This window comes from Mustela nigripes, chromosome 8 (genome assembly GCF_022355385.1).
Source record: "Mustela nigripes isolate SB6536 chromosome 8, MUSNIG.SB6536, whole genome shotgun sequence".
Classification (NCBI taxonomy): Eukaryota; Metazoa; Chordata; class Mammalia; order Carnivora; family Mustelidae; genus Mustela; species Mustela nigripes.
This window is the reverse complement of record NC_081564.1, coordinates 39664835-39691975: the sequence shown is the minus strand read 5'-3', so window position 1 is coordinate 39691975 and position 27141 is coordinate 39664835. Positions and strand designations below refer to the sequence as shown.

Genomic DNA, 27141 nt, shown 5'->3' with positions numbered 1-27141 from the left:
CCATCAAAAGAAAGGAAATCTTGCCACTTGCAACGACATAGACGGTATTATGCTGAGTGAAGTAAGTCAGTAAGAGAAAGACAATTATCATATGATCTCCCTGATATAAGGAATTTGAGAGGCAAAGTGGGGGGTTTGGGAGGTAGAGAAGGAAAAAATGGGATGGGATTGGGAAGGAGACAAACTATGAGAGACTCTTAATCTCACAAAACAAACTGAGGGTTGCCGGGGGGAGGGGAGTAAGGAGAGGGTGGTTCGGTTATGGACATTGGGGAGGGTATATGCTATGGTGAGTGCTGGGAACTGTCTAAGCCTAACGATTCACAGACCTGTACTCCTGGGGCTAATAATACATTATATGTTAATTTTAAAAAAGATAATAAAATGGTTTCTATAAAAGATGCTTAAAACTGAGCAGTGAGTCAAATTATCTATATTATTTTTATCTTCATTACAAATGTGTGTACTTCATTAAGGTGGGTATTTCAGTGTATTTACTCATATATGCTGGCTGTGTTTTAATTTGCCAAGTAAATGTTATTTGTATACAAAGTTAACACAGGCACATACAAACCCAAAGCAAATTTTTGGCTTTTACAATGGGAAAGAGATCTGTATCATTGATGAAATATGAAACTCCTTTAATTGGAGTAAGAGTATAGATGTATGTGTTTTTTCCTGTTTATATCCTGGGAAGTAAGCTGTCATCATTTAGGTAGAGAAGGAACTGCTAGTAAGTTGAAATGTAAGAGACTATCTAGTTAGAATGTTTTCTTATTTTAATATAAATCTGGTTTCTTTAAGTAATTATTTCCTCATTCACTTTTTAAAATGTTTTTAGGGAATAACCATGCAAACCAATTAGGCATTTTTTATCCAAATTTAAAAGTATTTTATGTATAGTCTGATTTTGACCTTTAAAGACTGAAAGGAAATGGTTAACAAAACAAAAAAATAAAATGTAGAACAGTATTAATTGATAATTTTCTCAGACTCTTTAAGTTTTATAGGTGGGTAGGGACTTAAGGAGAAAAGGAACTCTAATATATTAAAGAGTCTACTGTGTTAGTAAACTAACATGTATATCATTTTGTAATCTAAAAATAGTTTGAGGAAATAACCAGAATTTGAACTCAAATCTTTATGCTTCTAAAATCTCCCACCTGCTACTGGTCACTACCCATTTTAAACAACACAGGAAATCCAGTCAGATCATAATTGCTGTGTTCATTAAGAGTAATACTTTTTTTGTAATAATTTTTCACTTTAGGAGGGCTTCTTTTATCAGTTGAATCCATGAAGACCAAGTTAAATATCTTTGATTTAGGGAAAGTCTGGATTTGGTATTTAGTGCTAATGTTTGCACTAGAAACTAGTTATCCTTTCTGTTCCGGGTATTGTGGCTCTTAGTGGGATTGAGTTAACTGGCTCCTGGAGCCACCCTTACCCTCTAGCACCCCTACTTTCAAGGTGTGGGAAAAGCTCCGCCATGTGGAAGGGAAACGTTGTGACACACTAGTCGGCCGCCACCTCTTGAAACCCACTGTTGTCTCTAGGCTTCAGTTGTCATTCTGTATTCTGTGGGAAGGGACAGGGAGCCAGAGTACCTCATTTACTTCCCTCACATGGGTCTCTGTGTTGACCTTGCTTGCCTCGTCCCTGTCCATGCTAGGGCCACTCTCCACATGAGGTAGTCATTTTATTGGCATCCGCATTTAGGGCCAGCTTTAGAGGCTGCTTTTCTTTTTTCCCTTGTCAAACTCAATAGCAGTTACTTTGTATTGATTTTAGTAGAACAGATAAAACCAGGTAGGTATTCTTATATAGTAAATATTCTCATTTTGAAGGGCATAATAGTTAATCATTTAAGAGTTTTACTTATGGATGGGTAATTGATTTAAATGATCACAATAATGATAAACAATATATACATATGTTTTTATATTGTGTTTTTAAATTAGAAATATATATTTGTTTTAGGGGTGCCTGGGTGGCTCAGTGGGTTAGAGCCTCTGCCTTTGGCTCAGGTCATGATCCCAGGGTCCTGGGATTGAACCCCACATTGGGCTCTCTGCTCAGCAGGAAGCCTGCTTCCTCCTCCCTCTCTGCCTGCCTCTCTGCCTACTTGTTATCTCCATCTGTCAAATAAATAAATAAAATCTTAAAAATATATATATATATATATTTGTTTTAATATATTTTTAAAATTTCTTTTCATTCAGACCTCTACCTCATTACCGAAACGGAAGATTGTATTTTAAACCCATTGGAGATCCAGTCTTTGCTCGAGATTTGTTAACATTTCCAGATAATGTAGAGCATTGTGAAACAGGTAAAGGAAATTATGATGACTTTCTAATACAGATGTTACACTTACAATCCAAATATGCAAATTACTGGTTATGGAAATTTATGTTCTTATTTATTTTATAAGTTATAGTTTTATTGATATTTTAATCTCTTATTTTTTCTTGTTAGAGAAACGTATTGAAATAAAATTCTAATGTTACCATTCTAAGAAAATTTTGTAATATGTTAATATTTTAATATGACCAAAGAAGATGTCATAATTTTTAAAATTTATTGTATTTTTTAGTGTTTGGTATGCTGTTAGGAGACACCATTATTTTGGATAATTTGGATGCTGCCAATCATTATAGAAAAGAGGTATGTATTTGAATTTATTTGTTATTTTGTAGCTCTAATTTTAATGTGTATTTTTAAAGTTTAACAAGTTCAGGCCCTATTTTGAAATAATTTTATGATAATATTCAGATGACTAACCTTGTCAAAACCAATTTACATCCTACAGATTGACAAGCACTATAAAACTGGGCACAATATGGGAATGAATGGGCCCAGAAAAATTTTAAATGAGACATGTTTTTGGGATTTGAAATTATCTAAAACTCCAGGCCAGTTGATCTGCTTTTGTTGATGTTATTGGAAAAAGATTATTCTCAGATAATATTGTGGAAATGTACTTTGGTGTAACCCTTACTTATTAGTTGTTAGGGCTGCTATGACAAAGTACCACAGACTAAGTAGCTTAAATAATAGAAATTGATGGCCTCATATTTCCAGAGCCTTGAAATCCAAATTCAAGGTCTGGGCAGGGTTGATTCTTTGTGAGGGCTATGAGGCAAGGATTTGTTCTAGGCCTCTCTTTGGATTGTGGATGGGCATCTTCTCCTTGTGTCTGTTCACATGTATGCCTATCCAGGTCTCCTTGTTAGATTAGATACCACTTGTTAGATTAGGGCCTAACTTAATGACTTCATTTTAATTTGATTACTTCTGTAAAGACACTATCTTTAAATAAGGTCACAATTGGAGGAACTGAGGGGTTAGGACTTCAACATGGGAATTTTGAGGGACAAAATTTAATCCATAACTACTTTGAAGAGCAGTTTGTGATGTAAGTGTTTCAGTTATCTATTGCTGCCTAGCGAACACCACAAAAGTTACTGGCTGTAAACGATAACAACATCTTAGTTCTTAGGTCTCTGTGGTTGTCTCCAAGTAGTGTTAGCTAGTTGCAGTGTTGGCTAGTTACGCTTGGGATGGTGGGAGCTCCAAAGTGCCTCACTCACATAGCTGTCAGTTGGTACCAGTTACTTTCTGGGAATTCAGCCGAGTCTAGCCAGAGACTCAGACTCAGGGTTACTCACACACACATCCCCTCCCCAGGGGGCTGTGGTATAGTGCCATTAGGAATTTTTTTTAGAAACTTTTGTCTACCTAAGAGGATCTAGGAAATAGTGCCTTAAATCTGAGGTCTTAACAAAGAGACATCCTTGATTTGATTTGACATTTTACTGGCTGGGCAGTGGGATTTTTCTTAGTTCTGAGGCTCTCCATTTCTTTTTCAAGAACATTTGGGTCACTGAACAGGCTGGAGATGAAAATCACCCTGCACATTCAGACATAGAAATATTTCCTCAAAATTCTTTTTATTTCCTTTATTATTATTAATTTCCTTGAAATTAGTTCCCATTTTTGTTTATCTCCCATTCCTACTGACCAGTTGATATTGGCTGCTACCTAGGCACTCAGTTGGAGCTATAAGCTGACCAACTTGAGATCTTTCCATGTGAGTCTCTACTTGTCACTGCTTAGGCTTTTTCGATGGCATCTGGTTTTTAAGAAGGGGTGTTCAAAGCAGTTAAGACAGAAGCTGCAGGTCTCTCACATCCTAGCCGTGGAAAAGTAAATTTCACAGTTCAAAATCTGGCTACCCCAGATCCAAGGAGTATGTGGAGAGGTGGGAATACACTCTCTCTTCCCCATGGGAGAAGGAGCAACGAATTTGCAGCCATCTCTATACCATCACAAGGTACTGAAATAGTTTATCTTACAGACACACTCCAACAAGTATGTGGAGATATATGTAAGAATATCAGAGTAGTAAAAGAATTTATAATGGGAAACTTTGGAAATAGTCTTAAATGTTCATCATTTAGGATTGGACAACTCTATTGTAGTAATTTATACAGTAGAGTTTATGTTACTGTTTAAAAAGCATATAATGAATTTCTATTTTCTAACTAGGAAGGTGTACAAAATATATTTTTTGAAAAGTTTCAAAATTGTGTATAAGATGGTGGTGAGGGGACAGGCAAAATGGATGAAGAGAAGTGGGAAATACATACTTTGTTATGGACTGAATAAGTCATGAGAATAAAAGACACAGCATAGGAAATATACTATATACTATCACTTATACTATGATAGTTATGTGTGGTAACAGATGTTAGCTACACTTGTGGTGAGCATAGCATAATCTACAGAGATGTGGGATCACTATATTGTGATATAACAGAAAGTAATGTAACATTGTGTGTAACCTATAAAATTTTTAACTTAAAAATATATGAGTTTATGTACTTTAAACAGACTGGAAAAATATGTTGTATACTGTTGGATATACTAAGGGTTATCACTTTTGTACTACTTATAAAAAAAGAAATCTACTCCAAAGGGGGAGCCTTTTAGAGGGCTGTTCTAGAGGTTGAATAAAATAATACATATAAAGCATTAAGCAAAGAGTCTGGAATATGGTAAAATTTCAGTAAAGGAACGTTATCTCTGTATCTGAGATCCAGGGTTCTTGAATTCTTTAATACATAAGAAGTATTACATTTAATAAGTGTAGTGTTAGGAGCTTGGAATTACTAGGTGATAAACGTGTGAAAAACATAGGCTTGCAAATTAACTGAAAGTGAGTAAGAATGTTTGTCGTTACGTAAGAGAAGACAGAGGCCAATTTAAAATATGAGCCAGTTTCTATAAATAGTGTGTTCTAGAATCTTGGATACTTTAGAGATAATATACTCTCACTTTCTAAATGAGAAACTTTAAGCTCAAAATAAATAAAGAATCTGTACCAAATCACACCAACTTATGGTGGAACTAGAACTGTCAGAGAAGGTTTTCTTTGGACCTAACTAAGAGGAAGAAATAAATTTGCCCTGATTTAGAAGAGCTAAATTTGTGAGATTATTGAAAATAATATACCTAATTGAGGAGTAGTATTTGGCATCTTCATGAGTGTTTCCATGGGAACCTAATAATGGCTATAATGTACTATGCCAGAAAACAGTTGTAGATAGAGAAGCTGCTATATTCTGGTAGTGATTAGCATATTTATATGTCTGAATTATGGAATAGAAACCTTACCCATTAAATGTCATGACAACATGGGATCTGTTAGGAGAGGATGAAAATCTCACTAGTGAGGATAGGATTAACAAATTGAATAATATCTAGAAGATCCTACCTAGTTCGGTCAATATTTGAACACTTGACTGAGACACAGTGGATGCTATTTACATGTTGAAAATTGGCTTTCCAGTGAATGGGGTGGTGGGAACCTGATTTGTAGCTTTTGCCCAAGGTGTAAGTCTTCCTATCACAGCTGATTTCCTCCTGCCTATATGCAGCCATTGAATGAGGTGTTTGGGAGAGTAGGCTCTCACTGTGGTCTAGTATTCGCTGGCCCCAGCACCCTATTAGGCACAGTACCAGGCACTGAGGGTTATACAGAGATGGACTAGACAACTCAGGAAATTCATGCAGAGATGAACTGAAAGGCTATTTCTGGCTATGTAATGGTAGGATATGGATCTTAATGTCTACAAAAAGATAAGGTTTCTAAGTGATGGTCGAACTGAGAGAGGTAAGTAGAACACTAAAGCCGGGTTTTGGTTAGAGAACATTTGTCAAACTAATTGAAATTGAGCATCAGTTGTCATTCCTTTGAAAGGCTCAGAAGGTAGGAGACAAAACCCAGGGCTTTAACCAGAGTGGGGAATCTGATAAAAGATCCCTTTCCCAGTGAACTGGATCACCCAAAGGGCTAAACTTTAGTATAAGTTGAACAAAACCTCTGCCATTTCCATTTCAGCTCCCAAGTGCCCCTGGAGATTGCAGGAAAATTTCCTCTTTTGAACCTTGGTGCTAGGAGGAAAAGGGGAAAAATCATCAATATCAATAAACTGGTTTCCTAAAGCATTCGTCAATATCAGTAAATTGGCCTTTGTCTGTTTGCAGCCTGCATTCATATTACTTGGGGGGTCTGAAAAATTTCAAGGTAAACATTTGGTTTCACATGGTGCTAGACTGGTAGTGTCCTTAGATACCTGATTGGAGGAAACACAGATTATATGTGGAAGAATTCATCTTTATCTTATACCTAAAATAATTCCCATATTGAACATAAGAGCCAATATTTTAAAGTATGTTTAATGCAATTCAAGAAAAGTATTGAAAATGAGAAAAGACCAAGTTGACTTGAAAAGATAAATAGAGTTTCTAAAACTAGAAAATATCCACTAAAAAAATAAGACGCTCACTGGGAAGGTTAAATAGCTTAAGAGAGAATTAGTGAATTGGAAGGTAGATCAGAAAAATTGTTCAGACTGCAGCCCAGAGAGAGGGAAAGTAAGAAAGGGAGGAGGTTGAGAGTTCTGAAGGACAGAATGTGAAAACCTCAAATAGAAAATAAAATCTAATCAGACTACTAGAGTGGAGGGAGAAAAGGATCATAAGGTAGTATCTGAAGAATCTAATGGGTGAAAACTTGTTAGAATTGATGAAAAAACACCAACCAATCCATAGCTTTAAAAAAGAAATGTAGGGGCACCTGGATGGTTCAGTCAGTTAAGTTGCCAGCTCTTGATTTCAGCTCCAGTCATGTCTCAGGGATCATGGGATCAAGCCTCACATCAGGTTCCACAGTCAGCATGAAGTCAGCTTGAGGATTCTCTCCCTTGGCTCCTCTCTGCCCTCACTAGATCTTCTCTGTCTCTGTCTCTAAAATAAATTAATAAACCTTTTCTTCTTCTCTGCCTCTGTCTCTAAAATTAATAAGCCTTTTTAAAAAATAAATAAGTAAACAAGAATGTAATAGAGTGTATGTGACAAAAGCTGGGGCAGTATTTGTTCCTCAGAATTGTGTAGCAAATACTGATTGCTTTCCTTCCTAAGTTTTGAATCAAGTCTTATCATTCCACCAGTTAAGTACTTTTCTAAAGCTTTTCTGAGAAAAGGCTTTTATGGCATCCCTTTGTAACTTTATTTTTGCTAGTGTTGGGTACTGTTTTCTCTTCCTGAATACTTCATATTTATACTACTTCAGCCTGTCAGCTCCATAGTTTATGCCACCACCTCTTAGTCCACAGCCGTTTTGAATAGGTATTTCCCAGACCAGTAGGCTGAATTTGCAAAAGTTGTCATTACTTTTTTTGTCCTCTTGAGTGCTTCGAGGTGTAGAACCATGAGATCGAAGGATACTTTGAGAGTTGAAACTAACCATGAGAGTTGAAACTATCCATGAAGGATACTTTGAAAGTTGAAACTATCCATGAACAATATTTGCAGAATTGTTATAGAAGGGAGCCAAACTCCCCTTTTTATTGGAGGCTTGTAATTCATCTGTTAACAAGAGAATGGACAAGTCAGAAAATAAATTTGAGTATGGTTTTTTTTTTTTTAAAAGATTTATTTATTTATTTATTTATTTGACAGAGAGAAATCACAAGTAGATGGAGAGGCAGGCAGAGAGAGAGAGAGGGAAGCAGGCTCCCTGCCGAGCAGAGAGCCCGATGCGGGACTCGATCCCAGGACCCTGAGATCATGACCTGAGCCGAAGGCAGCGGCTTAACCCACTGAGCCACCCAGGCGCCCAAATTTGAGTATGTTTGTTATTTAAGAAGGTATCAGATGCTTAAAAACATTTGCCTGAGTCCTGATAAATGGATAGTACATGACTCCACTTTGCATTTTTAATGTTCACTTTTAAAAAACATATAAATCCAAAACAAAACTAAAATAAGATGTGATTGTTTGTAGAAAAACAAAATTATAGTAAAACAAAAAGATTGATTTCACCAAAGAGTTCACCACGGATTTTCTTCAAATAGGCATCTTCTTGCATTTAAATTTTCTTTTTAAGATTTTTTTATTTTTAAGTAATCTCTGCACCCAACATGGGGCTCAAACTTCAAACTGCAAGATCAGGAGTCCCATGCTTTACTGACTGAGCCAGCCAGGAACCCCTTTATTTAAATTTTTTAAAAAGTATCCACTTCAGTTGGAAAACATTTGTAAAGTACCTTGAAATTATATTAAAATAATATATAAATAAAAATAAATAAAATAATAAATACTAGTCATGATTTTATTTTTTCATTACTACTATTTTTCATTTTTAAAAATCAAATTTAATATTTTTATTTTTATAATTCAGAGACTAACCCCAGTATTAGATTGAATTAGGTATTTTTACATATTATTAAATTGTGTTCTTCAATCATTTTTTAATGTATATGTTCTGTTTCATTGTGTGGATGTATCCTAATTTATATAACATGTTGAGACATGCAACATTCATATCTTTTATTAAAACAATGAGTGCACATTGTACACATCTGTGATTTTCCTTCAGAATAAATTCTTAGAAGTGAATTGCTGGGTCATGCAAAATGTTAAGCTTTTTAATACTTAACTACATTTCCTTTGAGATGTGCTGTCCCAGAAAAGATTAGTACAAGAAGACCTTTCTCCCCAGCTCTCCCAACATTCAGTGTGGTGTGTATTAACAGTTTGAGTAGTGATAAGATCTTACTTGAATTCTGCTTCTCTTGTTCTACATTTTATTTTTGTCTATTTCCTAAACCTTTTTTGGAAGGCCATTCTTAAAGATCATGAATACTAAATCCAATGCCTTTCTTTTATTCTTTGACTTCTCTGAAGCATCTAATTCTTCCCTGACCCTTCCTACTTCCCATTCCATGACTTAGGCTTTACTACATAATTCTAGTTCTCCCAACTATGATGTTACTAGCTCTTTTTTCTTCCCATAGTTGAAATTATAGTATTATCCTCTAAAGATTCAGCCCTGTACTTTTCCATCTCATATTCTTTAGGCTCATATTCTCTTTCTGCTTTCCTTTGGGCATCTGGAAAACTTTTATCTATCTAATAGAAGGAAACTGAGAGAATGATACTGCCTTGATACTGCCTGATTTTCAGAGCAGGGAGCTCTTTGGCTTCTCTCTTCCTTCGTCTTACCAATTAAGCCATCAGTTTGACTGTTTCCATTTGCATTGTCACTATTCCAGTTTAGGCTGACACTTAAGTAATTTAATTCATCTCACTGCCTCTGGGTTTTTACCCCAGTTCATCTTATATTTTCACTAGCTTATTTTTGAACATACTAGCATGATCATGTTATTTCTAACCTCTAAACCCTTAAGTGATTTCCCCTTTCTTAGAACAACTGAAGTACATTTTATAGGCTCACTAATTAATATTCATTTGCTTACAATAGGTTGTTAAAATTACACACTGTCCTACACTGCTCACCAGAGATGGAGATCGCATTCGAAGTAACGGAAAGTTTGGGGGCCTTCAGAATAAAGCTCCTCCAATGGATAAACTTCGGGGAATGGTATTTGGAGCTCCAATACCAAAACAGTGCCTGGTCTTAGGGGAACAAATAGGTAGGTTGAACTAATTAAATAAAATTTCTCATTTGATTTCACTCCTTTTCTGGGGCTTGTATATTGATACTCTAACGTGAAAAATTAACCAGTAAAAATATGAATATAATGTTTTTGTCCAATACTTTGAACTTTCTTGTATCAGGTAGTTTGGGATTATATAGAAGTAGGTTTTCCTTCTTTTTCATTCTTCTTATCTTAAAGAAAATACTGTCCTTAACGAATGGTTTAGTATTTCATCACATCATCATACTTCTTTTTATATTAAAATTGGTAGCTGTCTAGATTACAACTAAAAACTTTAATTTTAGAGTGCATGACATGTGATTCCCTCCCCCAATTTCCCTTCTGCAGGCCTGTCCCCTTGTTTCTAGGCAGCCAGTGTAATTGCCTCTACATCTGTGCTCTGAAGTGCAGATACCTTATAGGAGGTCCCCTGCAAGGCTATAACTTAGAATCTGCTCTTTTATATAGTTCTAATATGCTTGGGTATCTACTTTTGTAGCAAGAAAGTAGTTTGTTGTCATTGTTAACTTTAAAAAAATTATTGACTACTCTAATAAGCACCTCTTAAAAGTGGAGTCATAAAGTATTTGTCCTTTTATGACTGGCTTATTTCGCTGAGCATAATGGCTCCCAGGTGTATCCATGTTGTGGCATATGTCAGAATTTCTTTTCTTTTTAGGCTGAATAATGTTCTCTTGTATCTATATACCCTGTTTTCTTAACTTTAGAATATACATATAGAAAAGTGTACACTTCGTAAACACACAGCTTGGTAGATTTTCACAAAATGAGCGCTGCCCCTGTATTAAGGTATAGAACATGATCGATCCCACAGAAAGTCTCTCATGCACTCTTTCTGTCCCTGCCCAATCTCCTCTTGAAAGAATAACAACTTCCTTGACTTAAGACAGTATGTCTGTTTTCATACCTTATGTAAATGGAATCATGCAATGCATACTTTTTGGTATATCTTTGTTCATGCAACATTCTGTATATGATTGATTGTTTTCATGGCAGGATAATATTCCATCATATCAATATACTGTAGTTTATTTTTTTTTTCTGCTGTTAAGGAACTTGGATTGTTTTCAGCTTGGAATTATTACTTCAGCCACCAGCAATATTTAAAGTTAATAGTTGGGAAAGATGTGGGAGGGTTGTTTTGTGTTCTTTTATGATATGGTCAGTCGGGTGCAGGTGTAAGAGGAGACCCAGGAGAGAGTCTCAGAAAAACAAAGTGTAGTATACTCATAGGTCTTAGAGACAGAGGGCATACCACTGATAGCCACATAGAAAAAAGCACAAATGTGGTGAGGAGGCAAAAAAATAAGAGCAAGGAGGGTGCTTAGGCTACAGCCTTTATTGAGGTTTCCATAGGAAAGGAAAGGCATGATGGGGCAAATGGCTTAGGATTGACTAGTTTGAATAATTTCAGTGGGCGATGGGCTGTAGGTATGGTCTCTCAGCAAAGGATGATGATTAAGGCAAAGGAATACTGCTTTTTGGGGTGTACAAGCCAGATAGAAGTGGTTTGGCTCTGGATTGGTTAGTTTGCATGCTAGCTAATTGGCTAGCCCCATAAGAGCCAGCCTTTAACCAGCCTTTAACCAGCCCCATTAGGGGCTCCTGGGTAGCTCAGTGGGTTGAGCTCCTGCCTTCGGCTCAGGTCATGATCTCAGGGTCCTGGGATCGAGCCCCGCATCGGGCTCTCTGCTCAGTAGGGAGCCTGCTTCCTCCTCTCTCTCTGCCTGCCTCTCTGCCTATATATAATCTCTGTCTGTTAAATAAATAAACAAAACCTTTAAAAAAAAAAGATGTCAAAACATCATAATACACAGAAAATTAAAATTTTATATGACATAAAGGCTCATACTTCTGCTTATGATGTCAGTGAGTACACGCAAAAATCTTCGCTGTAGACAATAACTGAACATCTAAACAAACTGTAAAAAGTAAAAAGAGAAACACAGTTCACTCAGGGCTAGTGAATCAACATTAAAAGATTCAACCCATATCAGTTGAGCACTACAGTTTATGGCAGTGGTTCCCAAGCAAAATAATTACCTGTGGAACTTTAAAAATGCATAGCTGTCAACTGACAATTTGCAGTTTCCCTGGGCATCTCAATGTTAGTATAACAGTGTGAAGCATTATCTATAGGTTTTGGGAAGAAAACATTTGATCAAAGATTTTTGTGCCCTTGTTGGGTTATCAAGTATGTAAAGTTAAAAAATAATGCAAGGATTTAAAATATAGCAGCTGCATGTCCTTCTTGGTAGATATCTTAAAAAAATATGCTGTACATGCAGACTAATGAATCAGCATTAAGAATTCATTTATTAGGGGCGCTTGGGTGGCTCAGTCCGTTGAGCATCCAACTCTTGATATCTACTCACGTCATGATCTTAGGGTCCTGAGATTGAACCCCTAAATTGGGCTTTGTCCTCAGCAGGGAGTATGCTCAGGATTCTTTCCCTCTGACTCTCCCTGGCATGTGCGCATTCTCTCTCACTCTCTCAAATAAATACGTCTTTTTTAAAAAACCTTAAATACTAAACAAATGGTTTAAAAAATTAAATGAGATCATTCAAGATTATTGATACATATAAAATGCTTTTGGTTATAAGCAATAGCAACCAGCCCTGACTGACCACATTAAGCAAAACAGGAATGTACTGGCAGGAAACTGGAAGAAATCACTGATTCAAAGATTGGAAACAGCCAAGACAAAATCAAGGATGACTTTGTGACATTCAGCAACCTTGAATTCCTTGCACCTAGACTTCAGTTTGCATTTTTTAACATGCTCCAGACTGTACAACTCCTAGGAGAAGGAAATTCCCTTCTTAAATCAGTTGGCCATAGGAAAGATCAGATAGAAGAGAGCTTTGAGAAACGTTTCTTGTATATTGTGGGATGGTTTGCCAAGAAAAAGCAATTTTAAGCTAGACTGTCACCACAAAAATTGTCTACTAGTGTCTTCTAAGTAATTATATCTGTAGTGTTTTGCATTATGAGGTATGAGCAAATAAATCAGAGCACAAGATGAATAAATGAGTGTGTACATGTTATAAAATAAGGTTATTAAAAATAAGATCTTGAATAACATGTGAATACATGAAATTTTTCCACTAGAAAGCAAAGACACTTAGATTTTAAAAATCTAGTCCCAGAATGTATAAAAATTTTGTCATTTTTTGCTTATTTGTTTAGTGCTTAATATATGTCAGAAGTATAGAAAAATTAGATGGAGTAACAAGAGAAACTATGGGAATTTAAATGACTTGCACAGTGCCACATGATCAGTAAACTAAAAAATAGGAATCTCTTATGTAAAGGCTGTGTCTGACACTCATTTATGTTCTTTATAAGGAATCTCCTAAACAAAATATAAAGTGAAATAAATAATTAACAAAAATGTCATGTAAACATTGAATAGAAAAAATCGCCAGTAATGAATATTAATGCCAAAACTAACCTCAAGGTAAAGGCACTAAAAAGAGCAAAGATAAATTCATTTTGATAAAGATGTATTCCACACCACAGGTACAAAACTTAATAAACTTGATGTGATAAAATACAGAACCAGAATTTTTAAACTTACAATAATAGAGATAGAAGTATTGTTTTGAGGAACCATTTTTCCATGACAGGTTATTAGTCAAAAACATAAAGAATTATCACCTATTAAGTTGCATTACCAGCACTTTCTTAGGTCTTTATAGAGTATGTACAAAAATCGGCCATAATTTCAGAGGACCAAATTGCTACTTAACAAAATGAGACGACAAATTTTAAAAAGCAGATCTTACCCAGCGTTTTGTAGCGTAATGTAATGGAACTCTAAAAATAGCTATTCCTTTCTTCCCAAAGTAACCACCCCAAATACTGGACCTTTAGAAGAAAGTATTTTGTCAAAAAAGAAAAAGTTTAAATGAGCATCACATATTAGATTTAGGAGACATGAAGACACCTGAGATCAAATATCAAATCTATAAGCTGAATGTTTTATTAGTAAATGAGAAAGCAAACTAATCATTCAAATCAAATGACAGGGAAAAATACATTTCAATAAGCAGTGCAACCAAATGTATTAGAAAAAAGAACCTTGTATTGAGTATATAATTCCTAGAGGCAGTCTTCCGGCAAGAACAAATACAAGAGGAATATTGGCTCAGAAAATTCTATTCAGACTTAGAGATTTCTTAGATTTTTATATTATAACTATATTTAGCATTTCCAAATAAAATGGACTAAATTGTAGAAAATTGCAAACAAAATTGCTTTAAATAAGACAGAAAACTTAGGTAGACCATTACCTGAAGAAGTGTTCAAACTTTAAATTGTTGCATAATATAAATATGGAGAATACCCAGATCATCTTACAAAATAAAATAGTACAGAAAAAGAAAACTAATATTACCATTCTTCAGTTGTGTTTAGGAAGTTCTTGGCACGGTTAAATAGAAAATGAGTTTAATAGTGAAAGGAATAGTTTAATGGCCTTATCTACAATGATTTTGCCCAAAATATGTGTATAGCTGACTTAATTTCTTTCTGGTCTGGTCTTTAGTGTTCTACCTTCAGAAAGAACTTCCTTGATGACCCTATCCAAAATTAGAAGAGTTTTTTGATATAGAAATACTAAAAGAAATGAGCAAAGAAAATAATTTATACTTTTTTAAAAAAGTTTGCATGCAATTTTAAGGCACCTTGGAGAATATAGAAAGACAAATGACAAACTGGGAAAAATTGCAACATAAGGTAGAAATAGGTGTTATAGCCCTTACTATTAAAACAACCTTAAAAATCAAGAAAAAAAAAGCAAAGATTATAGAAAAATAGATGATATAAATAAGCAGTTGTCAGAATAATAGTATTTGAAGGCTTACTTAGGTATTGGATACTTTATTAAGCTTGTCACTGGAATGATTTCATTTACTGCTGCCCTCCTCATTTGATAGATAAGGATGTTGAGGCTCACAAAGCTTAGAGAACTTTCCCAAGTTTGAAACAATATATGTATTCATTTGCATGACAAAGTGAAAGAGTAGAAAGAAAATTGTTTCTGGATTACATAACTAAGGTAATTTTCTTCTCCATTATCCTTTTCTTTTCTTTCTTTCTTTTTTTTTTTTTTTAAGATTTATTTATTTATTTATTGGACAGAGAGAGATCGCAAGTTGCAGAGAGGCAGGCAGAGAGAGGAGGAAGCAGGCTTCCTGCAGAGGAGAGAGCCCAATGTGGGGCTCGATCCCAGGACCCTGGGATCATGACCAGAGCCGAAGGCAGAGGTTTTAACCCACTGAGCCACCCAGGCGCCCCACTCCATTATGCTTTTCTATATGTTTTTCCAGATCTGACTCAACAGTATGTGTCACTTTTCATAATCAGAAGTGGTTCTAATTGTTTTTAATAACTCATGTTCTTTGAACCAGTAATTGATCTTCTGGGGAACATGCTTAAATAAACCATCCGACATACAGATAAGACTTTTTTTTATTCTTTTTAAGATTTTATTTATTTATTTGACAGAGAGAGATCACAAGTTAGACAGAGAGGCAGGCAGAGAGAGAGAGGGAAGCAGGCTCCCCGCTGAGCAGAGAGCCCGATGCAGGCCTCGATCCCAGGACCCTGACTGAGATCATGACCTGAGCCGAAGGCAGCGGCTTAACCCACTGAGCCACCCAGGCGCCCTTTTTTTTTTTTTTTTTTTAACTCAAATGAATATTGAAAATAGCACTGTTTTTCGGGCTAAACATTAGAAATGTTAAATACTTTACTTGAATTTAGAATCTGGGAAATGCCTATTACAATGTTGAAGATGGTTTGAATATATACACGCAAATATCTTATATGTTAAAAATTAAACCCATGAACTTTGGGAAATGAAAAATAAGAAAGTAAGGTGGGATACCTGGGTGGCTTAGTCGTTAAGCATCTGCCTCTCTCTCTCCCACTGCTCCTGCTTGTGTTTCCTCTCGCTGTGTCTCTCTCTGTCAAATAAATAAATAAAATTTAAAAAAAAAAAAAAAAAACAACAAAAAAAAGCGGGAGATAGACCTAGTGAATTTCCCTCCCAATCATCCTTTTCTATATTCTAAGTTTTTTATAGAGATCTTATATAGAAATACATTTTAACAAAAAGTATTAAAATAACTCTGTGTATTGTAGAAGTTAAGATATGAAAGAAGAAAGAGTTGTTGATAGCAACTGAAGAAAGGAAAATCCTTTTAAAATAACCAATAATTAGTTAATATATAGCTTATTACTGTGACATCATCAAACTCATTAACACTTTTATTATGTCCATATATTCCAAATACGTATTATATGAGTGGCCAGCTTAGAGATTATTATACCATGATTAATTCATTCTGCTTAACCTCTCAGTTATTACTACCCATTTATTTTGTTGGTATTGTTTTAAGTAAAACCATTCTTAATGTTGTTAGAGGTAGTGACCAAGATTATTTAATTGCTGTAGCTTTCAGGTTAAGGATATTTTGGTTTATTCTGCTACAGAAGTAAATAAAGCATTAACAGTGAACTCCCACAAACCTATCATCTAGCTACTCTTACTTCATTCATAATCCTCTTACCTCACAACTCGCCTCTGGCCTCCTCTCCCCAGGTCAGTTATTTTGGAATAAATCAGAGGTCCTAGTATATTTTCCCTCTTTTCTGCTTGTCATCATAAGTGCTTATCACGGTATAAAGCATTCTTGTCCATTGACTAATTTGCTGACCCCTGAATTAGAGTACAGCCACTGCATTTAATATTTAGTGTCTAATCAAACAGGCAAAAAATAGCCTCAGACCTTGAATGCTATAATACATTTTTAGACATTGTAATTTATAGAAAGTTAAGCTTTTTGAAGATTAAGTATTTTGTTTTTGAAAGCTTTGTTTAAGGTAATGGTCATATCTGCTGGAAGTAGTGATTTTTGAGAAATATTATATTTTTAAAAAAATTTTTAAGTCCTCTCTGTGCCCAGTATGGGGCTCAAACTTATGGCCCTGAGATCACAAGAGTCGCATGCTCCACCAACTGAACTGAACCAGGTGCCTCTAGCAGTGCTGTATTTAATGTATTTGCCACTCAACTTGTCTGTATGGAATTACATTGAGAAATGAATATCAAACAGAATGTAAACATTGACTAAGAGAGTGATCCAATTCACAGAGCACTTTTACATAGAAAGCTCTTTCCTGACGCAGAAATGTATTAAAGTCAAGCAGGTGAAAAAAATTAAAATTTATAAAATTTATAAAGCACTGATTTTGTGCTGGGATCTAAGCAGCATTTTTATTTTGTCTGTTTACACTGAACAAAGTATTGTGGCTTTAAAAGTAGTTGCCACATGTTACTATAATACCCATTGTTGCTAATTCTTCTTTCTTTAAACACTGACTTGATATAGTGTCTGTCATTTTAATCAGACATCTTTGGTTTCTTTGCAGATCTTCTTCAACAGTATCGTACTGCTGTGAACAAATTGAACAATGTGATAGAGGACCTTAATCGTCAGTTAGAGTACCTTCACACTCCTGATATGAAGAAGAAAAAACAAGAACTTGATGAACAAGAGAAAAATCTGAAACTGATTGAACAGAAACTAGGTTTGTGCTTGCTTTTTGTTACTTCTGTTTTCTCTTCATGAAGACAAATATTTATGATTAGAGTTGAACTCCAAGAAGAAAGAATGTGAATGATCCATGACTTAAGTTGACACTCTTGTTCTCCAAGTCATCTTTTTCTTTTTTTAAGTCTTTTTTTTTTTTAAGATTTTATTTATTTATTTGACAGAGATCACAAGTAGGCAGAGAGGCAGGCAGAGACAGAGAGAGAGGAGGAAGCAGGCTCCCCACCGAGCAGAGAGCCTCATGCGGGACCTGATCCTAGGACCCTGAGATCATGACCTGAGCTGAAGACAGAGGCTTAACCCACTGAGCCACCCACCCACCCACCCACCCACCCACCCACCTACCCACCCACCCACCTACCCACCTACCCACCCACCTACCCACCTACCCACCTACCCACCTCCAAGCCATCTGATAAGCAATTGTAGGCTTTTCTCTTGGCAGGAGTAGTAGGAAGCATTCTCAATATTATTAATTTGTTTTCTGTAAATTAAAGTAGGTTCGCTTTTCTTGTAATAATCTCAGTCTTTTATTTATTTTTTCTGAGTCACCATACAGTACATCATTAGTTTTTTATGTAGTGTTCCATGATTGATTGTTTGCATATAACACCCAGTGCTCCATGCAATCCGTGCACTCCTTAGTACCCACCATCAGGCTAACCCATCACCCTACCCTACCCCAAAACTCTTCATTTGTTTCTGGGAGTCCATAGTCTCTCATGATTTGTTCCCTACTCTGATTTCTCCCCCTTCATTTTTCCCTTCTCCTAGTGTCCTCCATGCTATTACTTATGTTCCACAAATAAGTGAAACCATAAGATAATTGACTTTCTCTGTTTGACTTATTTCACTTAGCATCTAAGAACTTCTCAAACTCAACACCCAAAAACCAGATAAGTCAAAAAATGGGCAGAAGACATGAGCAGACACTTCTTCAAAGAAGACATAAAAATGGCTAACAGACACATGAAAAAGTGTTCATCAGTAGCCATCAGGGAAATTCAAATCAAAACCACATTGAGATACCAACTTACACCAGAGATAGAATGGCAAAAATTGACAAGGCAAGAAACAAATGTTGGAGAAGTTGTAGAGAAGGGGGAACCCTCTTACACTGTTGGTGGGAATGCAGATTGGTGCAGCCACTTTGGAAAACAGTGTGGAGGTTCCTCAAAAAATTAAAAATAGAACTGCCCTATGACTCAGCAATTGTACTACTAGGTATTTACCCCAAAGATACAGATGTAGTGAAAAGAAGGGCCAGGTGCACCCCAATGTTCATAATCCCAGTCTTTTAAAAGTTCATTTTTTACATTTTTTGTCTTTACAGGTATGACTCCCACACGTAAGTGTAATGACTCATTGCGCCATCCAACAAAGGTTGAAATGACAGATTGTCCAATTCCTCCTAAAAGAATGAGAAGAGAAGCTTCCAGACAAAATAGGTGAGTTTATTGTAACCTGAGAGTTATGATAGATCTTGAGTCATCATACTAACAGCATGCAGGTGACTGGGTGGTTTGGTCAGTTGAGCATCTGACTCTTGATTTCTGCCTTGATTGTGATACCAGGTTCATAGGATTGAGCCCCAGGTCAGGCTCCACACTGAAGGTGGAGCCTATTTGGGATTCTCTCTCCTTCTCCCTCTGCTCCTCCCCTTTCACACTCACTCTCTTTCTCTCTCTTTGTCTCTCTAAAAAAATAATGATAAAATAAACTTCTTAAAAAAATAAAAATAAAAGCCAACGTGAATTTATTTCTGATTTCCCCCTTGAGCCAGAATTAGGGGTTTTGTTTTGTTCTATAAACTAAGTGATGAATAATGAAAATAAAACATAATTATTATATTCTTCTAGGCTATACCAGTTTTCTAAATGATTTTTGCTAATTATTTGGAAAGGTTTATCATTTATGTTTTTTTTTAAATCAGTGTTAAGATTTAAATTGCTTTTCTGTTGTTTGGCTTACCTTGCAAATACATCACATTCTGCTTCATAAGATCAGCAGCTTGCTAAGTTAGAATATACAAAACCATTTGTATGTTATTTATTTAAAATTCACATATAATAGTTGGTTTGGAAAATCAGATACCATTTACATAGCACACCAAAATCCCAGCAAAGTTATCTGTAGCCTAACTCAATTTTAAGAAAACTGTCTTTTGGTGTTGCCTGGGTGGCTCAGTTGGTTAAGTGTCTGCCTTTACCTCAGGTAATGATCTCGGAGTCCCAGGATTCCTGGGATCAAGCCTCCCATCAGGCTTCTGCTCCTTCCTCTGACCGCTCCTCCCTCATGCTCTGTCTCTCAATAAATAAAATCTTTAAAAACACACACACACACACACAAGTTGTCCTTTTTAGATTAGATGTTAGTAAGGCCACCCTATAGGAGGATACCATGGTACTGGGGTTTCTTGTACATTATTTCCAAAGGTTTAAATATGGACTCTGCCAGAAAAAGTGTCTCATATTGACCTTCGAGGAGTTTCTTTGAGACTGTGGTATTTGAATTGGTATCCCATGCCCTATCCATCTACATATTCTACATTTATTCAATAGTTACTTGAATGTTTATTTTGTGTTATGTATTGCTGGGTGAGTAAAAGTGGCATGGTTCTTGCCTCCTCATGGAGCTCTATAATACTGTGCAAAAGGATAATTCGAAAAAGTAAATATTTTCCTGTGTACAATAATGTTAAGTTCTGTGAAAGAAAAAAAGGATGAAATTATATAAAATGGTGGGGAAACTATATTGGTTGTCAGGAAAGATGCATTTTAGCAGAGAACTGAAGGGTGAAAAGCTACCAGTCACATAGGGATTGGTTTCAGTCAGAGGGAAAAAAATAAATATGGAAGTTCTGAAAAAGAAGTGAGTGCAGCATGTTTGAGGAACTGAAAAGATGCTTGTATGGCTTAGACATGGGAAGAGGGAGAAGTAAGAGTTTTGGAGAGGTAAGCAGAAGCCATTATCTGCATTCCCAAAAGAGAAATCTGTGTTGCAAAAAAATTGTGAGGTAAAATTCTTTATGTCACTGATATCTCTTGAATACCGAATACTGTATAAAAGTAAGGGGGAAGGATCGTGGAATAGCTGCCTTTAAAGTAAATTAAGGAGGAGAGCTACTGAAATGGTAACGAGATTATAAGAATGTAGTAGTTATCAATATGAGAGAGGTGTTTCCCACATGGGTATATGAATGATGTATATGAATGTTTATTATGGGTACACAATACATAGAAATTATTAAGCTGACCACTGAAAGTATGTTGGCGCAGTGTAGCATCAGAAAGAATCTTTGGAATGGATTTAACCTGTAATTTTTACAAATCATGAGTTCAGAATGATGCAGAAGAATCCTTACTGATGATCATTGGCAGTTGCTTATGCACCAACTCATTATTATAAAAATTGGTATATCCATGTAGTAAAGACGTTCTTTTTTTTTTTTTTTTTTTTTTTTTTTTTTTTTTTTTTTTTTTTTTTAAGATGTATTTCTTTCAGAGGAAGTGGGTTGGATTTGGGGGTGGCCAGAAGGAAAGAAAGTAGACTCCGTGCTGAGCAGGGAACCTCATGCAGGGCTCAGTCTCAGCTCCCTAAGATCATGCCTGACCTGAAACCAAGAGTCAGACATGTAACTAACCACACCACCCAGGCACCCCCTTTCTTTTCTTTTTTTTAAGGTGTGTTCTTACTTAAATGAACTGTTTTTCAGGATAACCAAATAATTGAAGAAAGTTCTTTTTTGTGTGCATGTGTGGAAGCGTAAGGGTAGTATTTAGTGATTCATGAGTTTCATGTAACATCCAGTGCTCATTACTTCAAGTTCCGTCCTTAATGCCCATCATCCAGTTACCCCATCCCACCACCCACCTCCCCTCCAGCAGCCCTCAGTTTGTTCCCTGTAGTTTTGTTTTGTTTTTAACATTTTACTTATTTACAAGAGCGAGCCCAGAGGGAGAGGAAGAAGCAGACTCCTTGCTGAGCAAGGAACCTGATGCGGGGGACTTGATCCCAGAACTCTGGTATCGTGACCTGAACCAAAGGCAGTCGCTTAAATGACTGAGCCACCCAGGCACCCCATTCCCTGTGGTTAAGAGTCTCTTGTGGTTTGCCTCACTCTTCTTGTTTTTGTCTTACTTTTCCTTGAAGACTTTGTCTTTCTTTCTTTCTTTTTTTTTTTTTTTTTTAAGATTTTGTTTGTCAGAAAGTGCACAAGCAGGGGGAGTGGCAGGCAGAGGGACAAGCAGGCTCCCTGCTGAGCAAGCAACCTTCAGGACCCTGGGATCATGACCTGAGCTGAAGGCAGACACTTAACTGACTCAGCTACCCAAGTATCCCAAGAAAGTTCTTTACAGAAGTTCTTCTTTTAAAAATTCTTTATAGAGGTGCCTGGGTGGCTTAGTCCATTAGGTGTCTGCCTTCATCTCAGGTCATGATCCTAGGGTCCTGGAATTGAACCCCGCATTGGGCTCCCTGCTCAGTAAGAAGCCTGCTTCTCCCTCTCCATCTGCTTGCTGCTACCCCTACTTATCCTCACTCTCTGCCAAATAAATAAATAAAATCTTTAAAAAAAAAAGTTCTTTATATAAAGGGTAAAATGTAAGAGGCATGATAAATTTGCAACATAATTTTGCCACCCCTAATGCAATAGTAGATCTCAGCAATAATAATAGATATTTTAAATGATAAGATAGAAAGTTGATGGGGAAACTTAATCATGTAAAGATCAGATTGATCTACCTGAATCCACTGATTGATCTTAGCAATACTAAAAGCAGGACATTTGCTATTATTTGATTGAATAGGAAGTAACCGGAGTCCAATAAGGCTTCTAGGAAGTAGTAAGCACTCCAGAAAACTTTTTTCCTTTGGATGGTATGTAAATGGTAACCTCCCCGATGCTTGGAAAGGAGGTTAATTCATTGCAAAGAATAGATACTATAAGGCATAAGAGGTTAAATCTCTTATTTATTCATCTATTTACTTACTTACTTACTTACTTATTTATTTTAAGATTATTTATTTATTTGACAGACAGAGATCACAAGTAGACAGAGAGGCAGGCAGAGAGAGAGGAAGGGAAGCAGATTTAACTACAAGTGTACAGGAAATAAGGGAAAATTTATAGGGGAAAGTTAGATGATACCACAAGGAAGTATCAGCCAAATCCAGAATGTCAAGAATGGAACATAGCACATGGCAAATGACTTTTGTTAATGGAATTGGTGCCATAAAAGAAGAATAGGAAGAAGGATGAACTGTTTGACATAGAATAAAAATGATTGAAAAGTATAAGAAACAAATGCAATGTGAAGTCCTTGTCTGGATTTACATTTGAATCTTTCAGATGACAACTTTGAAAAAAATTGGAGAAATTTTAGTATCACCTGGATATTAGATATATTAAGGAATTATTTGTGTATAACAATGTAATAGTATTTACATTAAAATAAATATATTGTTAGAAATGTGTACTGAGGTAGTGGTGAAATAACATGATATCTGGGGTATACCCTGAAATACTGCCAGAGAGATTAAAAAAAAAAGTGTGACAGGATATCAAAACAAGATTGGGAAAAATATAAAATTATTGCAGCTTGAAATAGGAGTTTATTATATTGTTCCCTTTATTTTCATGTAGGTTTACTATAATTGTTTTACAGTTTCTTTATTTACTTAAATTTATTACTTACGTAATCTCTACACCTAACATGGGGTTTGAACTCATGACCCCAAGATAAAGAGTCACATGCTCTTCTGACTGAGCCAGCCAGATGCCCCTACTATAATTTTTAAAGAAGTGTTTTTTTGTTTGTTTTGCTTTTGTTTTTTAAGTAATTTTTTTAAAGATTTTTTATTTATTTGACACAGAGAGAGAGATCACATGTGGGCAGAGAGGCAGGCAGTGGTGGGGTGGAAAGCAGGCTCTCTGCTGAGCAGAAAGCCCAGTGTGAGGCTAGATCCCAGTATTCTGGGATCATGACCTAAGCCAAAGGCAGAGGGTTTAACCCACTGAGCCATCCAGGCGCCCTAAAGAAGTGTTTTATTAATTTATTTATTATGGTGAGCATATTTCCAGTTTTCTAAGAGACCAGGGAGGAAATTCCTGCCAAACAGTTCTAGACTAATATGCATATTCTTGAAGCTGTACTGTAGCCTCAGCATTGAATTAGCCCCTAACTTTGCCATTAATACAGTACAACTACACATGTCACTGATTTGAATTTTGTTAATTAAGATTTTATAACAATTCAGAGGTAGTATGAGCTAGAGTTGATTTTTTAGTTTATCATTATGTTGTTAGTAGTGGTAGTGTCTCTTCGCTGAAGTCATACATATAAATAAATCAAATGGTATATAAGATTTAGTGTTGCATTGTAATGTAAGCCACATCTGTGGCTTTAAAGTTTCCTGGGAGCTGTATTAAAAAGAAACAGAAGAGAAAAAAAAAAAATAGAAGAAGAAGAAACTGTGAGACTTTTTTAAATAATTATTTTAACCCAGTATACAAAATATTATTGTAACGTATAGTGTAAAACATTTCTTGAGATACTTTAAATTTTTTTTTCATATAAAATCTTAGAACTTCAGAACACAGCAAATCTCTAAGAACTAGTTATATGGCAAGTGCTCCAGAGATACACATGGCTAATGGTTAACTCAGTTGGAGAGCACAGTGATAAAAAGAGAGCTTATGATGATGAAATCTTAGATCCTATGCATCCTCACCCATCTTATTCCCCAGAAGCAACCTTTGCTTTAACTATTTAGTTTTGGTTATTCTGTTGTTGCCGATCTGTTTTTCACATACTCTGTCCATCTTATCAGCTTTAAGATAGTACGGCTCACCCACCCCCTTGTGTGGACGTCCATATTGCCTGGCCCACCTGAGGACTTCTGGACTGAATTGTTTGGAAATGTTTTAGAACTTTCCCTCCGTTGTAATATTATTTAGGTATAGTCTATCCTGCAATCATAAGCAAGTCCTCCATGCTTTTTTCAAAGGTAAAAAGCTGTAAACCACACATATATTATTTTGGCTATGTAAATATTTAGTACTAAGCAGAGTTGTGTCATAAGATTACATTGACATCCCTGTAAGATTCTAGGCCAACAATTAGTGTTCCAAATGTCAGGATCAAATAAGTCTTTTTTACTGTATTAGTTTTTTAAAAACATGTTAAATTTTAACCCAGTCGCTGTTTAGACTGTTTCTTGGATATTGTTAATTTTTCTGTACTTTTTAATTTCCTTTTTTTTCTTTTTCCTTTCACTGTTTACCTTCCTTTTTTTTTTTTTTTTTTTTTTAAGAATTTATTTAAAAGCAATCATGAGTTGGAAGCGGGGTAGAGGGGGGAAGAGAGGGCGAGAGAGAATCTCTCAAGCTGAGTCTGCACTGAGTGCAGAGCCTGACACGGGGCTCAATCTCACAATCCTGAGATCATTACCCGAGCCAAATCAAGAGTTGACACTCAGCAGACTGAACTACCGAGGCACCCTGTTTCACTGCTTACCTTAATCGCATACTCTTCCTACTACTACAGTGACTAGTAAAACTATACCTAAGTCTCATGGATCTTCTTTGGCTACTCTTGGGTTGAATCTGCTGTTTCTTGGATTCCTTGTGTTTCTCTCCTATAATAGAAAAAGTGTACAAAGAAACATGGAGCCCTTGTGTATCTGACAAAGCCTTCATTCTGCCTTAACATTTTTTTTAAGGATTTTATTTATTTATTAAAGCATATGAGAGGAAAGGGAGGGGGAGATAGAGAAAGGGAGAGAATCCTAAGCAGAATCCGCACTGTGCATGGAGCCCAACTCAGGGCTCGATCTCACAACCCTGAGGTCATGACCTGAGCCAAAACCAAGAGTCATACTTTTAACTGACTGAGCCACCTTGGTGCCCCCTGCCTTCACATTTGATTGAAGTTTTCTTGGGATAGTGGGATAGAAACTAGTCTAGAGTATACCAAAGGAGGAAGAACTGGGAGATAGTCTAGAGACAATGGGAGACCATCTGTTTGATGGAACCTGGAGAGGGTGTAGACTCAGGGGAACAAAAGAGAGGGGATGGGAGGAAAATAGAAAAGGAAAGGAAACCACATCCTAGGAATATGCCAAATTTTCAACCCAAAATTCTGAAAGTTTTATTTCATTGTTCCCAAGTATTAAAGATGCCACCACAAAGTTAGATAAAACTGGTAGTTAATCAAATGTTGGCATATTGGCTTCGGGTTAGTTGATGGCACCCTCAAGCCTTATCTCATGCTGGTACCTAGAGAGCTAGCAGCCTGATAGTTCGCTCTCCAGCCATGTGCTTGTAAAGCAGAGCCTGCTGGCCCATGGACCCTGCTCTGTTCTGTCCTACCTAAAATTTCCACTCAGAGGGACTTGATGGAAAAATAGTTCTGGTTTTTTGTAGAAGAAACAACAATGCAGGCCAGAACCATAATTCTTTTTCTTAAGTGTAATTGTACAGATAAGAATCATCATGCAGATGAAGGGAGTCACCAAGGTATGAGAAAAAGTCCAAGATAAATAGTAAAACCATCCCTGGAAGATGATTCAATGGAACTTTAAAAAAATTTTAATTCCTAATTAGATTTTCAGGGGGAGTTATATTCACAAAATTCAGTTTATTATTAGGAGAAAGATATAGCCAGGATAAGATAACAGATTATAAACTGTTGCAGAAATAAAAATTTCAAAAGACTAAAGTCAAACTTCCCAGAAAAATAGAAAAAATATTTTTTTTCTATTCTTTGTGAAGACAAAGAAGGAGACATAGAGAATCAATTATGTTATGAATCCCGGAAAGTTAAAAAAAAAAAACAGAAGCAAAAATGTGTGGAAGAGAATTTCCCAGAGATAAATGAAAGGGTCCACTGAAAGCCCAGCACAATGAATGACAAATGATGTACCAAAATATATTTCATAGTAAAATTTTAGAATATTGAAGAAAAGGGGAGGAGCATAAATGTTTCCAGAGAGCAAAATACAACCATATTGCCGACACAGATTTGACACACAGAAAATAAACACAAAAAGTTAGCCATTTTTGTTTAGCTCTGTTTTGGCAGTGTTAGAAGTTATAGGTTGGGGGTGCCTGGGTGCCTCAGTTGATTAAGCAATCAGCTCTTGGTTTCTGCTCAGGTCATGATCTTATGGGTCATGTGATCAAACCCAGCGTTGGGCTCCATACTCATTGAGAAGTCGGCTTGAGGATTCTCTCCCTCTGCCCTTCTATCCACTTGTGCACACTCTCTCTCTCTCTTTCTCATAAATAGTGTTAAAAAGAGGAGTTTTAGATTGAAAATTTCGTATATTCTACCCTGTGGTTTTCTCCCCCTTTGCATCCTGTTTTTCTTTGGGAGATTTAAAGTCAGTTTAAATTTCCATTTTAAAAAAATTCTTTTTAAGATTTTTTTATTTTGGAGAGAGTGAAAGGGAGGGCTAAGGGAGAAAATCTCAAGCAGACTCCC

The 27141-nt window shown here is 36.0% G+C and overlaps 1 protein-coding gene across 2 annotated transcripts in view; it reads left to right on the top strand.

Annotated features, from left to right (window-relative positions):
- SMCHD1 (structural maintenance of chromosomes flexible hinge domain containing 1) overlaps positions 1-27141 on the top strand; it is a 147081-nt gene that overhangs the window by 117446 nt on the left and 2494 nt on the right. For both annotated transcript variants that reach the window (XM_059409297.1, XM_059409296.1), the window contains 5 exons: positions 2223-2332; positions 2597-2667; positions 9833-10004; positions 17475-17633; positions 18990-19104. In XM_059409297.1, the coding sequence (XP_059265280.1) occupies positions 2223-2332; positions 2597-2667; positions 9833-10004; positions 17475-17633; positions 18990-19104 (627 nt within the window). The remainder of the gene's footprint in view (positions 1-2222; positions 2333-2596; positions 2668-9832; positions 10005-17474; positions 17634-18989; positions 19105-27141) is intronic.